Source organism: Nicotiana tabacum, chromosome 8 (genome assembly GCF_000715075.1).
Source record: "Nicotiana tabacum cultivar K326 chromosome 8, ASM71507v2, whole genome shotgun sequence".
NCBI classification, from domain to species: domain Eukaryota; kingdom Viridiplantae; phylum Streptophyta; class Magnoliopsida; order Solanales; family Solanaceae; genus Nicotiana; species Nicotiana tabacum.
In genome coordinates this window covers 15,336,502-15,351,558 of record NC_134087.1, presented here as the reverse complement: position 1 = coordinate 15,351,558, position 15,057 = coordinate 15,336,502, and the positions used below count along the sequence as shown (strand labels likewise).

At 35.7% G+C, this 15,057-nt stretch overlaps 1 protein-coding gene across 5 annotated transcripts; it reads left to right on the top strand.

Annotated features, from left to right (window-relative positions):
* The first annotated feature begins 793 nt into the window (after positions 1-793).
* Positions 794-13,918, top strand: LOC107790262 (uncharacterized). Of its 5 annotated transcripts, none has more exons than XM_075219012.1 (19): positions 794-931; positions 1,197-1,241; positions 1,394-1,465; positions 2,362-2,427; positions 4,070-4,222; positions 4,860-4,971; positions 5,411-5,456; positions 5,586-5,657; positions 6,795-6,857; positions 7,060-7,214; positions 7,304-7,368; positions 8,723-8,873; positions 9,889-9,994; positions 10,088-10,223; positions 12,297-12,361; positions 12,461-12,625; positions 13,081-13,153; positions 13,242-13,308; positions 13,580-13,918. In XM_075219012.1, exons 1-18 carry the CDS (start codon positions 928-930, stop codon positions 13,298-13,300), a joined length of 1,608 nt encoding a protein of 535 aa, XP_075075113.1. In that variant the 5' UTR covers positions 794-927; the 3' UTR covers positions 13,301-13,308; positions 13,580-13,918. The 5 variants fall into 5 exon arrangements, with proteins under 5 accessions (XP_075075113.1, XP_075075111.1, XP_075075112.1 ...); XM_075219010.1 differs by having other exon boundaries at positions 13,242-13,320; XM_075219011.1 differs by having other exon boundaries at positions 13,242-13,343; positions 13,580-13,716.
* The last annotated feature ends 1,139 nt before the right edge of the window (positions 13,919-15,057 follow it).

Sequence of the window (15,057 nt, the reverse complement as noted above, 5' to 3'; positions counted from 1 at the left end):
ATACAGTTTCAAAAGCAATCGAAATTTAGCCACTTTTCATGTAAAGATAAATCTGAACGAAAACACTGTTCAAAATCCGAAAAATAATCCAGCATAATATATTGAAATTCCAGCAGAAGTATACTGGACTTCCAACATAATATACTGGAGTTCTAGTATAATATACCGGTCCAGCATAATATGCTGGAAGTTCATACACAGGTGCTTCAATATCCAGTATATTATGCTTGAACTTTCTACGTGTTGAAGTTCCAACATGATATGCCGGAAGTTCATACACCTGTGCACCAATCTCCAATATATTATGCCGGAACTTTTCGTGTTTCAGCAAAATAGTGGCTATTTTTTAATAACTTTGCAAATGCTGACTATTTTTCAATGACCAATCCGAAACTAGATAGCCCGTACTATTTTTATAATCATCGAGGCCCAGGTTATTTTTCTCGGTTTGGATTTTAAGGAGCGTTAAAAGTGTCTGTATTTGAACATAGAGTTTCACTTGAAAAGAAAGTTAAAATTTTTGTGTGAAAATCATAATTTTATTTCATTTGAATTTTGAAATATTTGTCAAATCAGTTCTTCAAGCTTCAAATTCTCTATATGTGAAGCAGAAATAATAAACCAAATTTTATAACAAAACACTAATTTGGATATATCATTGCAAATGCTTTTACATGTTTCCTTTAGTATCCCAAATACTTTAATTGTTTACTACAGTAAGAAAATAAAGTAAAAAAGATTAGTTTGACAGGCCGGTTTAAAATCTGAACCGGTCCTAAAACCCCAAGTTACGGTTTCAACGAGCGATATAAATTTGCAAATGAAGACAGCATCCACCAGTTGAGTTCCATAAGCAGCCCTCGGATTTGTCCAGCTTCTTGTTACCGCAAGCAAAAACCCTAAGTGTCCTTTACTCAATTCACTGCCATGGGTATGTACTTAATTTCACTGCGAATTTCTATGTTAGGTGCCAGATCTTCATTTACTCTATCGTTAATGCACCCTAGGGTTTATTGTTGCATCTAATTTTCACTGGATTTTTACTTTTAGATTCGAAGCTGTTTATTTTGTGTGAAAATCGAAAGTCCGTCCTTTACTTTAGGAGAACTCAATAATTATATAGTAGTAATACTCAGTAATTTTCAGTATTTGGTTGATTAATGGATTTTATGCTTTTTGGTTGTTTGATGTGATAGATAATATTGAAGAGGACATCAAGGCACTGCAGCTTGATTCATCCGGTATAATGTTAATTATAGCATTTTTATGATTTATTAAGTAGCCATAGATTGTTCATCCCCTTTTCATTAGAGCTGACCAGTAATGGCTTATAAGTCTTTACTGCGAGGAAGCATGGTTTTGAATTGTCTAATATGTGATTGAATGTTAGCAGAAGATAGCGTGATGGTTAACGTGGAAGACGGAAAACCCGAGGAAGCTATAAAACCTGAAAAAACTAATGGAGGTTTGTAGCAAGTTCACTAATGTTCTTGTCCTTTGCTTGTTCTTGAGTGACTATTTACTTGTATATTTGGATGTGGTTTCCTCACTGCTTTGGCTCTGATGCTAGGATATTATAGCTAAGCCTTTAAATTGATCCCTCCCTCTACAAGGATTTGTAATTGTTACACACAACATTGAAACTTCGTGTGGTTTAATATAATAAAGGCTTATTGTTGTGTATATTGAGATGATTTCTTTTTTCTTTGGGCCGTGAGGTGCGTGTTAGACTTTTTCCCAGATTTTTTTTGGGGGGGGGGGGGTGGATAAGGGGGGGGGGGGGGGAGCTAAACCTTGAGCATCGAAATTTTGTGAAAAAATGTTTTGACGCTCATATATTTAGATGCGATCATGTAGTGACGTTTTTTATTAAAAAAAAAATTGTTTTGTTTCTTTTGGGTGGGTGGGGGGGTGTTAAGTACGTGTGACAATGTGAGAGTCCTTCAGATCAGTCTTTTCAATAGGCTTCATCAGATCCGAGGCTTTTAGCTTTGGATCGTAATGCACACAAGAAAATATTCACAAGAGTTCCAAAGTCAAGATTTTCGTGATCACTTATTATCTTTTCAACAATCAACAAGTTTTCAAGAACTTGTAAACATTGCTTGTGTTTCAACACTTAACAACCTTTTCTTCCAAAACAAGAGAAAAAGTTCTCTCTCTTTTTTTTTTCTTGGTTTTAAGTTAGCAAAGGTTGTTAGACTCAATTGTTATTTTCGGCTGATAGTCTTTCTGAAATCTCTTTTTGGTATCTTGTACGTTTGTTATATATAGATATATTTTTCCCCCCTGCTTTCATATCCTCCATTTATAATATTGGGAACTTTATGGATGACTTTTTGAATGTTTATTAAATGGTAGAGGATAGTGCCATGGCGGAAGAGAGGGAGGCAGGCGATGTTGAAAAACCGGATATGCCAGAAGATGGTAGGTAGATTCGTGAACAGGTTATGTGCCACCTGGTTCTTATTGAGCTTAGTCTTTTATGTTGTTAGTGATTCTTGTTGATCTTCTTGACTGGGGTATCCACATCATTAAAGCATTTTTTGGCCTAGTTGTTATCTGACGCAGTAGCAGGCCCTTAATATCAATGCCAAATAAGAAGTTTAGATTGCTTTTGATTCATAAAGAATCAGCCAGAAAAAAATGCTTTAATAATGGAAAAGGGAAGAAGAAAAAATGAGGGTAAACTGGGCGAAACAATTAGAGGAAGAGGTGATTGGCTGACAGACTTTTTGTTTAGCAGCCTTTCAGAGAGAAGTTTTTTTCATACGCGTCAGGGAAAAAAGTTTCGGCAAGGAGATACATAGAAGGGGATGAAAAGGGGAACCATTCGAATTCGAATACGCGTTGTACACTTGTACCGGTTTTTTAGGGCGTAGAACTCAACGTTACTTTCATGTTGTTCCTCCCTCTTAGTGTTATTAAAAGCCATTACTTCATCGCTTAAAGCGATGGGGTTATCGCTCATGGATGAGGCCATGCGGCATGCACTTCAGAGAAATGTGCGGTTTAAGCAATGATCGCAACGCGATTCAAATGAAAAGAGGCTGACTCTTTGAATCTCAACTTTGAAATCACTTATTTTACTGGGTTGTTGTTATATGTTGAAATCACTTATTTTGGTTGCAATGTGAGTATTATAGTACTAAATTTCACATATGTTTGGTATTTTTTAATTTTCTGGAACTGTGTACTCTACTTCAGAGAAGTGTGCACTTCATTTCTCGCTTCGCTTCAAGCCCGAAGAACCTTGTTGCCTGGTTGCACTTTCCGCTTTTTAAAACAATGCTTCTCCTGTAACAATATCTTGCTTCACCAATGCTATTTTGGATGATTATGTATCTATTTTGACGCTAATGATGGTTCAGTGTTACTTTTGGATGATGGGCACCCTGTTAATTTCTGCCTGTATATTTTAGAGTTTGGACTCTGGTTAAATAATTTATAGGGGAAGTCTTTTTTTGAGGTGACTGTTTGGAAAAGAATCACGCTGAAATGAACTGAAGTGGCTTGGTCATCTGCCCTAAAATGGTGGTGGCTTTGAGTTGCAGAAAGATGTCAATGTTGCGTGGTGATAGCTGTACTGGTCAAAAGAGATATTTGTTGCCACTTGTGCCTCTCTCTCTATTCTTTTCTGCGAGAGAATATATATTGATTTAGCTTAGAAGAAGATTTATCTGGAAGGCTATGCCCTATGCTTATTAGTGTGACACTAAATTGCCAGAAAAACTATTTTGTATCCGGTGATGTGCGTCATTTACGGTAGTGAATATATGAAAATTAACCTTGAGAGAATTCCTTTTGAGATCTTCAAGCAGCCAGCCACACTTCAGTGAGAGTTGTTCTAGACTCTTTTGTTTCCAAAGCTCATTATCGGCTTACTTTTACATTACTCCTAGGGAATTTTGATGTGTTTAAGTTATCAAGAAAAAGAAATAGAGGGAGAGGAAAGTTTTGGTTTATTTAGACTTTAGATTGTTTGGGAGAAAGATGATTTTCTTTAGATTACTGAAACCATATTAATGAAACTGTTATGTAAGTGTTTACTTTGTTTTGTTGGTTTCAGAGTTGAAAGATGAATCACATCCGGACTTGGAGCCAAAGAATGTTGAGCCAAAGGGTGTTGCTGGCAAAGAAGCTTCACCCCCAGAAGATATTCAAGATGAGGTTGAAGTCAATAAAAAGAGACACCTGAATGTGGTATTTATTGGTCATGTGGGTAAGTCTTATTATTTTCTGATTTACTCTTTATCCGCTTGATTCATGATTGTCATCATAGTAAAGCTTGACGATTATAGCTCTTCGAAATAGCAAGGACAGTAAAGCAAACTAAATAATATGCTAGAAGAGGAAAAGGAGTATTAAATAACTGTTGGTTCAGTAGTGTTTACTATACTATTTTTTTCTTGTACTGACATCGTTCTATAATTTAGGACTGATATGTTTTGGCAATTTGTGTATTTCCTGCACGCCAGTGTTTGGGGATCTTTCTTTATTAAGGGAAAGTTATCTGCTCTAAATCCTTCCCCATTCTTGCTTTCATCACAAGTTAGCTGTTGCTTGAGATATCGGTGTGGCGTGTGTGGAATAGAAAAAACTGTGATGTTTGAGATTTTGGTTAAAGTAGGTAAGCTGTGTGCAACTTATTCAAACTAGTATAAGCCATTTCTGCATGCACAGTTTGTAGATTGCAAGATCACTTTCTTTTTCTTATGTGAAAGTTGGCACTGACTTCCCAAAGCTGATAGGTAACTGGCAAGATGAAATCTAATTATTTAGCTTAGGAACATCATATAATTATTACGAAGCCTGATAAAAAAAAATTCATAACTAAGAGTTTTCCGTATCACCTGCAGATGCTGGAAAGTCAACAATTGGAGGACAAATACTATTACTTAGTGGTCAAGTTGATGACCGTACTATACAGAAGTACGAGAGAGAAGCAAAGGATAAAAACAGAGAGAGCTGGTAAGGTTTTACTAGCTTACTATAGTCAACTTATGCTTTCAGTGTTCCTTAATTGGTGGAGCTTGTGTATAGTTTTTTGCACAATTTATGGTGTTCTCCTGGTTCTTAGGAAAACCTGTGATAAGATTCTCAATATGAAGCTTGGTTTACCATGATTCTTTTATACTATCTCATCAGTTAGATGAATTATGGTTGTAAGAATCATAATCTACTGATTACCAATGACAAGTGGACAAGGGCTAACCCAGACCACTTTGTTAATAAACTACTTGCATCATCCATACATTTGTAGAAGTTGTATATGGTTTGTGTAGGATGTACAATCCTACTAAAGAACGAAGATAAATTTTCATTGGAATGACTCTCTGGTCTCTGTCGTTAATCGATTATTGGCTATTCCTTTAGCTTCTTAATTTCACTTTTCACTTTTTTCTTTTAGGTATATGGCCTATATAATGGATACAAATGAAGAGGAGAGGGTGAAGGTATTGTCTTCTTTATTTATTTGTTTTGTACTTAAATTGGTATATAGCTTACCTTTTCTTGGGCTGGGATTGGTGGGAGTTGCTTACGAGTGGCATTTGTGTGTTTCTTGTTTGTGAATTTCTGTTCAGGGAATAACAGTTGAAGTAGGAAGAGCACATTTTGAAACAGATACTACAAGATTTACAATTCTGGATGCCCCGGTAACTTTGAATCCTAATTCGTTCTCTGGTTTACCTTGTACGCAGGAAGAATAGGTATGAGTATTAAGTGATGAGTTTATGTGCATGATGGGTGCTGCTTGCCCCATGGTTTCAAAGATCTATAGAAAGTTTTCCTTTATCTAAAAACCGAGTGTCTGCTTGGCAATCCTTGGACAAATAGGCGGTCTTTCCGGAAATGTTAAACAAAAGTTCGACCCTTTGACTTAGGATTAGTCAGTTCTATTTCTCGATGGGGCGGGGAAGGGATATAACTCAGCGGTAGAGTCTATTTTGTATTATTTAAACCTTTTCTTTTAGTAATTACACTATTAAGTGGAAATTGGGTTTAGAAAGAAGTCTCATGCTGATCCTAAATCATTAATGAATTCCTTTTGTGTCGTCGTGAAAGTTTGATGTTCATCTCCTATTTTACATTTTCTTGAGATTGTCTTCAACAGTGTTTCAATGTTCTAAATCTTCTTCCCTTTTGGTTTACAATTTTGTCATTTTGAGCCTTTGATCCTATAGTTACTGCATGGTAAGAAGAAAGTCGAAAAGGTTAGGACAAGTTTTAGTTTTTCATTTTATTAATGAAACCATATTAGAATCCCAGAGAGCTACTAATAGACTGATTGACACTAGGCCAAGATTGGAGTTTCTTCCAGGGTTCTGTCGTTATGCTGCATATGTCTGTAATGTGAGAGCAACAATCAGAACTAGGAGCATACTGCTGACTTTTCTTTTCTAGTTAGCTGATTGTTGTGGTTTGATGATCTGTAGATATTTAGATAGCTTATTGAGTTAGTTAAACTATGGTTTTGTATATTCTTACTTGGTGATTAATAAAAGCTGGTTAGTTACCCAAAAAAAAAAAAGAAGAAAGAAAAAAGTAAAAGAAATGATAAATAATGATTTGAGGTGTAATAGATAGTGTTTCGAAACAAACTTTTAAATGTTGGAGCAAAGAAACAATTATCATGAAACAATTATCATGACTATTATAAGTCAATATTACAAATATATTCTGCCTGTAACTTCATGTAAATTGTAATTTTCTTGGTAATCTATGTACTCTTCAACTTTTGCTTCCATTCTCTCTCTACATCTACTTTTTTATTATGCTCCATTTGTCACCAGGGTCATAAGAGCTATGTCCCCAATATGATCAGTGGAGCATCTCAAGCCGATATAGGCGTGCTGGTAAGAACTTTTGCCTATACTGGTTTAGTCTTTGATGTGTGAATTGAATCTATATATGAAACTCTTTTTGCCAAATTATTGAATATTGGAATGAAATGGGTCCAAATACAGCGAAATTGACAGTGAGGATTCATATGGCGACCCCAACTAGTTTGGGATTGAGTAGTAGTAGTTGTTGATCATTGTCTGCTCTGTTGTGAAGGTTATATCTGCTAGAAAGGGTGAATTTGAAACTGGATATGAAAGAGGTGGGCAAACACGTGAACATGTTCAACTGGCCAAGACTCTAGGAGTTACAAAGCTTCTTGTTGTTGTAAATAAGATGGATGATCCTACTGTCAATTGGTCTAAAGAAAGGTGATCTTCCGTCTACTGTTTGAATTGTGCATTATCATCAATATCCGATATATTCTAGCAACTAATTTTGATCCAGTTGATTCATGCAGGTACGATGAGATCGAGTCAAAAATGGTTCCATTCTTGAGGTCGTCTGGGTACAATGTCAAGAAAGGTAAAGATGCAGGTTGCCTCTTTGTTTGGTGCTGTTTGTGATTTAGATGCGTTGAAATGATCTGTTATGAAACCTGATTACATACCCTCTCACTGAGTACTTTTTTGAATTTTTTTTTTTACATAAGATCTTGCTATTATAGCCTTCCAGTATAAAGTAACTAGGGTTTACTTGTTTCTCGAGCCACTTATCCACTTGATATGGTGAAATTACATTTTCAACTTACCTACATGTATTCTTTTTAAGAAGAAACTTTACCTACATATTGATTCAAGCTGACTATCTAAGTTGAAGTAAAGTGATGACTCCCTTTTCAGTTTATGCGATCTAATTCCTTTTTAGCCCGTTCCAAATTACCCTTACTTAATATGGAAGCAATTTAATAAACTCCCATTTTACCCTTAATGATAAGCTTTTATAACCCAACAAATGTTATGACATTTTTAATACCACAAGTTTCAAAAGTCTTATAGCAATATAAATGTTATGGCTGTTCAAGATCACAAGTTTCAAAAGTACTCCTTTCTTAAACTCCGTTCCCGGTTTAACAGGGTCACATAAAATGAAACATAGGGAGTACTTTTTAAATATGTTCCAAATGTGTTGGAAAAGAATACTCTTTTGGATGATTTTCTTTGGCATGTTGAGACACCAGCCATTATTTTCTAATTAATGTCTTAACGGGTTCTGTATTTTTCTTTTTCTACCATGAATGAAGTGGAATACATATATATATAGAGAGAGGAGAGAGGAGTCCGTTCCAAATTACCCTTACTTAATATGGAAGCAATTTAATAAACTTCCATTTTACCCTTAATGATAGGCTTTTATATCCCAACAAATGTTATGACATTTTTAATGCCACAAGTTTCAAAAGTCTTATAGCAATATAAGTGTTATGGCAGGTTCAAGATCACAAGTTTCAAAAGTCTTCCTTTCTTAAACTCAATGCCCTATTAAACAGGGTCACATAAAATGAAACATAGGGAGTACTTTTTAAATATGTTCCAAATATCTTGGAAAAGAATAGACTCTTTTGGATGATTTTCTTTGGCATGTTGAGCCAAGAATAGACTCTTTTGGATGATTTTCTTTGGCATGTTGAGCCACCAGCCATTATTTTCTAACTAATGTCTTATGTGTTCTGTATTTTTCTTTTTCTACTGGGAATGAAGTGGAATACAAGGAGAGAGAGAGAGAGATGAATGTTGAAAGAGCTGAATGTTGAATCCTATTTATCTTCACATCTTGAATGTGAATCTGTTGACTGTTATTCTCTACTTTGTTTAAAGAATCGACATATTAGCTAAGTTGCAGATGTTTGATTTCTGTTTTTTTTGTGCTTGAATATCAGATGTTCAGTTCCTTCCGATCTCTGGGCTTTTGGGTTCAAATCTGAAAACTAGAATGGAGAAAAGTGTATGCCCATGGTGGAATGGTCCATGTCTCTTTGAAACCCTTGATGCTGTTGAAGTTCCACCCAGAGATCCTAATGGTCCATTAAGGTACTTCTAGAACCCATTCTGCTAATCCCGTGGCATCTTCCTGTTTCTGTTTTCTTGCTCTACCCATATTTCCTAATTCAGCACTAACTTTCTGGTTAATTTTGCTTGACAGTCTTTAACGAATCACAATATAAAAATGTTTGTTATACGCTTGTTCTTGTGGGCTGTGATACTCTTTTCATTTCTTATTGCGGAGAACAAAATTCTTTTGGCCTTAGGTAGAGTGATAAAGCTTGTTTGTGTGCTGCCTGCTCCCTTTTTTCATCTATGAAACTTGATTTGCGAGAACACCAGCAAAGCATTGAAGCGAAAGCAGAAATGTGTGAAAGAAAATTAAAACTTAATCTTGGGAAGTAAAAGAGGGTCTAAGGAGTAAGACTTGCAAGCTCTATTTGCATAGTACCTTTAAATGTGTGAGGAAAATCTAAACTTAAGTAAATTGCAAAGAAAGGGCAAAGGAGTAAGACTTGCAAGTTATATTCTATGTTGCTCGGACTCTCCAAAAATGTTGTCGCACCCGTGTTGGATCCTCCAAAATCCACTACTTTTGGAGGATCCGACACGTACTCAATGGCATTATTGAAGAGTCCAAGTAACTTGTTTGTGTACTGCCTGCTACCTTTTTTCATCTATGAAGCTTGATTTGCGGGAACACCAGCAAAGCATTGAAGCGAAAGTAGAAATGTGAAAGAAAATTAGAACCTAATCTTGGGAAGTAAAAGAGGGTCTAAGGAGTAAGACTTGCAAGCTCTAATGCTCTATTTGCACTGTAGCTTTAAATGTGAAAGAAAAATCTAAACTTAGAGTAAATTTACTGCAGGGGCAAAGGAGTAAGATTTGCAAGTTCTATACTTCTGTTTGCAATATATTTTTAATCTTTTATTTTCAATGCATTATCTTTCTTGTTTCCTTCACCGGATGATAAGCAACTTCTCTTACTTTTCTTTTCTCCTAATTTCCTTCTTAACTTTTGCCAAGTTGTTTACTTGTTTTTCAATTTCCATTTTCTTTGCAGAATGCCTATTATTGACAAATTCAAAGACATGGGAACTGTCGTTATGGGTAAAATTGAGTCTGGGAGCATACGTGAAGGTGACAATCTACTGGTTATGCCAAATAAGGTGCTATCTTTTGGACCTTTTATACCTTAACTGTATTGTGTTTTGTGATTGATGAAATACTTGAGGAAATTCATCTCACCAGCTGATTTATAGGCTGCTGTAAAAGTTCTTGCCATATTCTGTGATGAAGACAAAGTAAGGCATGTTGGTCCTGGAGAAAACGTACGTGTCAGGTTATCTGGAGTAGAGGAAGATGACATTTTGTCAGGCTTTGTCTTGTGCAGTGTTGGTATGTTTTCTCCCATTAATCTATCTGCTCGTTATAATGAAATTAGCATTCATTATCTTCTTGATATATGTCAATTATTTGTCACAGTTTCTATTGCTAACAAGTTGAATAGTAGAGGAAATATTGTACCATTATCGACCATGTGATGTAAACAAATATGCATATATGATTACCTGTTTTGAGAAAGAGTAGTGTTGCACATACCTTATCAAAAAAAAAAAGAAAGTGGTGTTGCACATAACATAACAGCTACAGTAATTGGTAATGGGCTGCCAATTATGTTACAGTTTATTTGCTAAAAAAAATATATGCAAAAATAGCTTTTTTTTCACTTGGGTGCACAAAGCGGTTAACTATCTTTACTTTTGAGAATTTAAGAAACGAAGGGTGTTCTGTTTTTAGATGATGCTGTATGTGTCAAACAAAAATTACTTTTCCAGGAGAGGTCTTCACCCAAGAAGTAAAAATTTGTCTTCCATTTCATTCGTTTCTTTGGGTGTAAAGAGGAAATACCATCATGTATTACTAGTGTCTAGTTGGATAGAATTTTGGGGTTTCTAAAGCACATTCGTTGTACAATGTACACTAATCTAGTATTTCTGATTCCATCATGGTTAATCAAATGAAGTTATTTGACTTACAAAAAAAATTGTTGCTGTTTTCTTCTTGACAAAAAATATATTTATTGAAATTGTTTCAAATGAGCAAAATAGATATTGAGGATTCTTATAATCAAACCCAACTAGTTTGGGATTAAGTCGTAGTTGTTATATATTTCCTAGTCAATCCTCATGTTTCCATGCACCCTAAAAAATATGGATTTTGGGGGTTGTAACCACATTCTTTTTATGAATAAGGTCAATTTTTTTGACATAAGAAAGAAACACTGAGTGCAGCAAAACATAGTTACAATTCATGTTAGTCCCTGGTTACGTCAATAGTACCATTAACACCCTGTAAAGTCAGGTTACAGCAGTGAGCTACCTAAAGAAGTATATTTAATTCTAACGTTGTGTTTTGCCTTCAAAAAATTTGGAGTCTTTCTCTCTCTAGACTGTCCACCATTCAGCCTGTGGTTTTAATCACTTTTGTGGGGATTTGTAAATTTTAGTCTTGAGACCATTTGCCAGATAAGACGTGTTCTGAGGGTGCAAATGTTACAGCTTTTGACAGCACTTTATTCAAGCAGGTAGGTTAGTTGGGTATTGAGCTATGGGAAGCTGATGCGCTGCTGATATTTAGAACAAAGACTTGCATGAATATGTGCAACATATAAAAGAATGTCGTAGGAGTAATTTGATTGCAAACTAACATTGAGATTTATCCGGAAAAAGCACACAAAAAAAATTGATGTGTAGCTGTTCTTGAGGTAGCATACATCTGTAGTCAATCACTATGTTCCCTGATAACAAAGATAAGAGCTAAGTTGCCCGGACATGACAGTTTAGGTGCCACACCCGTGTCGACACAAAACTAGCATGGGGTGGGTATGGAATCCGTACCGGATCTGGTAAAACAATTTTGGGTACTTTGCCCACGATGGACAGAAAAATTCGAGAGGAAATTCAATTTGATTCCTGAAATCAGAACCGGAATTAGGGTAAATTTGAAGAAAATATCATACATTATCTGGGAAATCAATCCTTTACTTATCTACAACTTGAGAATAAAAAAGAAATTCACACTTTACAAGCTATACGTAAGTATTCCACAAAATTTCTGATAATTTAGAGATATTTTTATATTTTTATATTTTTATTTTTTTGAATTACTTTGTCGGATTCCCTCACCCGTATCCATACTAGGATCCATATCCCCGTATCTAAGAATTTACATCTCGAAGGATCCGATCTTTAGATCCGCACCCGTGTGTCGCACCCGTATCCGAGCAACTTAGAATAAGAGGAAGTTTTTGGGGTTAAGGATAAGAGAGGAAGGTAAATGCTTTGTCTTGGTTTAGAACAATTCAAATGTGGTTTCATATTGTAACCTCAAGTTGTTTCTTTTAGCTATCATTTTGTTATGTATGGCTTTCATGTTTTTTGTTATTTCTGACAAGTTTCATGTTTGCAGCAAAGCCAATACATGCAGTTACTGAGTTTGTTGCACAGTTACAGATCCTTGAGCTGTTGGACAATGTATGAATCCAACTCTTAACTTAGCATTTCATTACCTCACTTGGGTTCAAAATTGCACATGTGGAACCAGTCTGTTAATGAAGTTCCATGTTGGCTCAGGCTATTTTTACTGCTGGCTACAAAGCTGTGTTGCACATCCATTCTGTTGTTGAGGAATGTGAGATTGTTGAACTGATGCAGCAGATTGATTTGAAGACAAAGAAACCTATGAAGAAAAAACCTCTGTTTGTAAAGAACGGTGCTATTGTTTTATGCCGTGTTCAGGTTAGCTGTCTAACTGAGTACCTGGTGGACCTTTTTCTTCAAATAGTATTTAATAGTACCTGGTGGACCTTTAGAAAGGAAAGAATTGGTTCTTGGATTCGACTCTTTAGGTGCTGTCTTCATGTTTGTGGTTCCCTCTTTGTTACCGTTTGAATTTGCAGAAGAAGTCACCATTCTCACGCAAATGTTTGTGAATTCCTCTATCTCTTGAAACTGTTAATTATCTTGTTTGATTGAGAGTCTAATTAATAGTATAGCAGAATGTGTTCTATGCTGCTTGTCTGGCCTATCTAATGAAGAATGATGAAAGATTATTTAGTTAGGGGATAAAATCTTTTCTTTACCTTGAACTCCGTTGTCCTGTTTCTTTCACCCTTCCCTTATAAATTTTTTGAAAACCTGGTCCTTTAGTTGTGTTTTGCCTCGAAGTTAATTCTTCCAAATTATCATGCCAGGTGAATAATCTGATATGTGTAGAGAAGTTCTCCGACTTTGCACAACTTGGACGATTCACTCTTCGCACTGAAGGTAAGAACCATTGTGCTCTGTAAGCTTATTGTTTTTATTTCTCTGCACGTCATGCAACATGTGATCATAATGACTGCCGTTTGTGTAGGGAAAACTGTTGCTGTGGGGAAGATTACTGCACTGCCTACTGTTGCTGATAATGCATAAGCAACCTGGTAACTTAAAAGGTGGAGATGGTTTCTTTTTGTTGGTACTTCACATAAACCTTTTTGGTTGATGAATGATGATAGGAGCGTAGACACGACAAAGATAGCCATGCTTCCAGTTGTGACATTCTAGATATTATCTAATCAAACTAAGTTAAGAGGATTGAGCCTTTTTTGAGTTTTTAAGTTTTGCATTCATCGATGTATTCCTGGAACAGTTGCTTTTACAATCCAGTTTGAAGCTGATGATCACTCACACGACCCTTTACTATTTGAACAGTCTTCAGAGGCAAGATGAGCATAAAAGGTTTTAATTGCACCGACAAAGAAGCAGCAACACCAGAAACTTATGGTTCTCAGCAGCATTTATTGGAAGAGAAGTTGGTGATCTTTCAGATACGCACACAAGTATTCACGAGTTTGGAGTCTGCATAGCATGGTATTGTTTGGTATTTGTTACTTTTTACTAGCATCGAATGATGTATTGTTATCTAGAACAGTGTCCAATATGAGATTATTTGGTTATACACTTTGCCCATCACGATTTTTGCACTAAAATTTTGGCGAAACTTGAGCTTATACACCTTGCACTAAGATATTGAGATGGATCTTTATGAAATCCAGGCCCTATATTTTTTCTCTGACATAATATTAGACATCCTTTCCTATATACAATGGGTATGTAACAAGGGCAGAACAAAATCTTATAGTATATGGAATCAACATGCTTTCCTCTCAAAGTCCTTTGTTCTCCAACCCTCGCGACTCCCAACTCCACACCTTTCCTTGTTTTGGACTGGCCGGTCTTGCTCCCATGTACACGGGGAATGTTGACATTTTATTGTTTAGGCTAGTGAATTCTTGGAGTCACTAATGGCTCCGTATATCAAGAGCTTTACATTCTTGGAAGGGGAGCCTTGGAACAACGGTAAAGTTGTCTTAGTGTGACCTGTATGTAATTGGTTCGAGCCGTGGAAACAACCACTAGTGCTTGTATTTGGGTAGGCTGTCTACATCACATCCCTTGGGGTGAGGCCCTTTCAAGGACCCCGCGTAAATACGGAATGTGTTTGTGCACCGTGCTGTCCTTTTTTTTTAAAAGTGAGGTCTTTGATATAGTTTTCAAGTTCGTTGAACCTGATTAGTGTTAGATCCTGCTTCGTATGCAGTGGTTGAGAATGTTTTTTTCGCAAGCACATATATAGCCTGTATAGCCTGTTTGGCCAAGCTGCAAAAATCAACTTAGTTTGAGAATGTTTTTTTCGCAAAAGTGCTCTTCTCAAAAGTACTTTTGGTGAGAAACTGTTTGTGTTTGGCTAATTAATTTGAAAGCACTTCTGAGCAACAATTAGTGTTTGGCCAAGCTTTTAAAAAATGTTTCTAAGGGTATTTTTTGAAAAGTGCTTTTGAAGTGAAGTTACTTTTTTCTGCTTTCTCTTCAAAAACACTTTTTTTTTCTTTTAAAGTTTCTAAATACTTCAACTTTGAAAAAAAAGTACTTTTTTTTTTTGAAAAAAATGCTTCTAGAATTAGAGAAGCTTGGCCAAATATAACATATATTGCTGGTGTGAATATTTGTTTTCTCATTTTATATGAAATAAGTTACAAAAGAGTGGAAAGTTCTTTGCATTATTTGGTTTGTACTATGGTTATATATATAAAAAAAAAATCAGGATTATAAAAAAAGTAAAGAACCAAAAAATGAGACACTGGCAAGATTGAGCGAAGTCAGACATTTTGTGATTAATCATCAGTTCT

Coding starts and splice junctions, on each gene's coding strand:
- LOC107790262 (XM_075219012.1), top strand. Junction 5,658..6,794: donor TTACAATTCTGGATGCCCCG/GTAACTTTGAAT, acceptor ATTTGTCACCAG/GGTCATAAGAGCTATGTCCC. Junction 12,626..13,080: donor TTGTTTTATGCCGTGTTCAG/GTTAGCTGTCTA, acceptor TTATCATGCCAG/GTGAATAATCTGATATGTGT.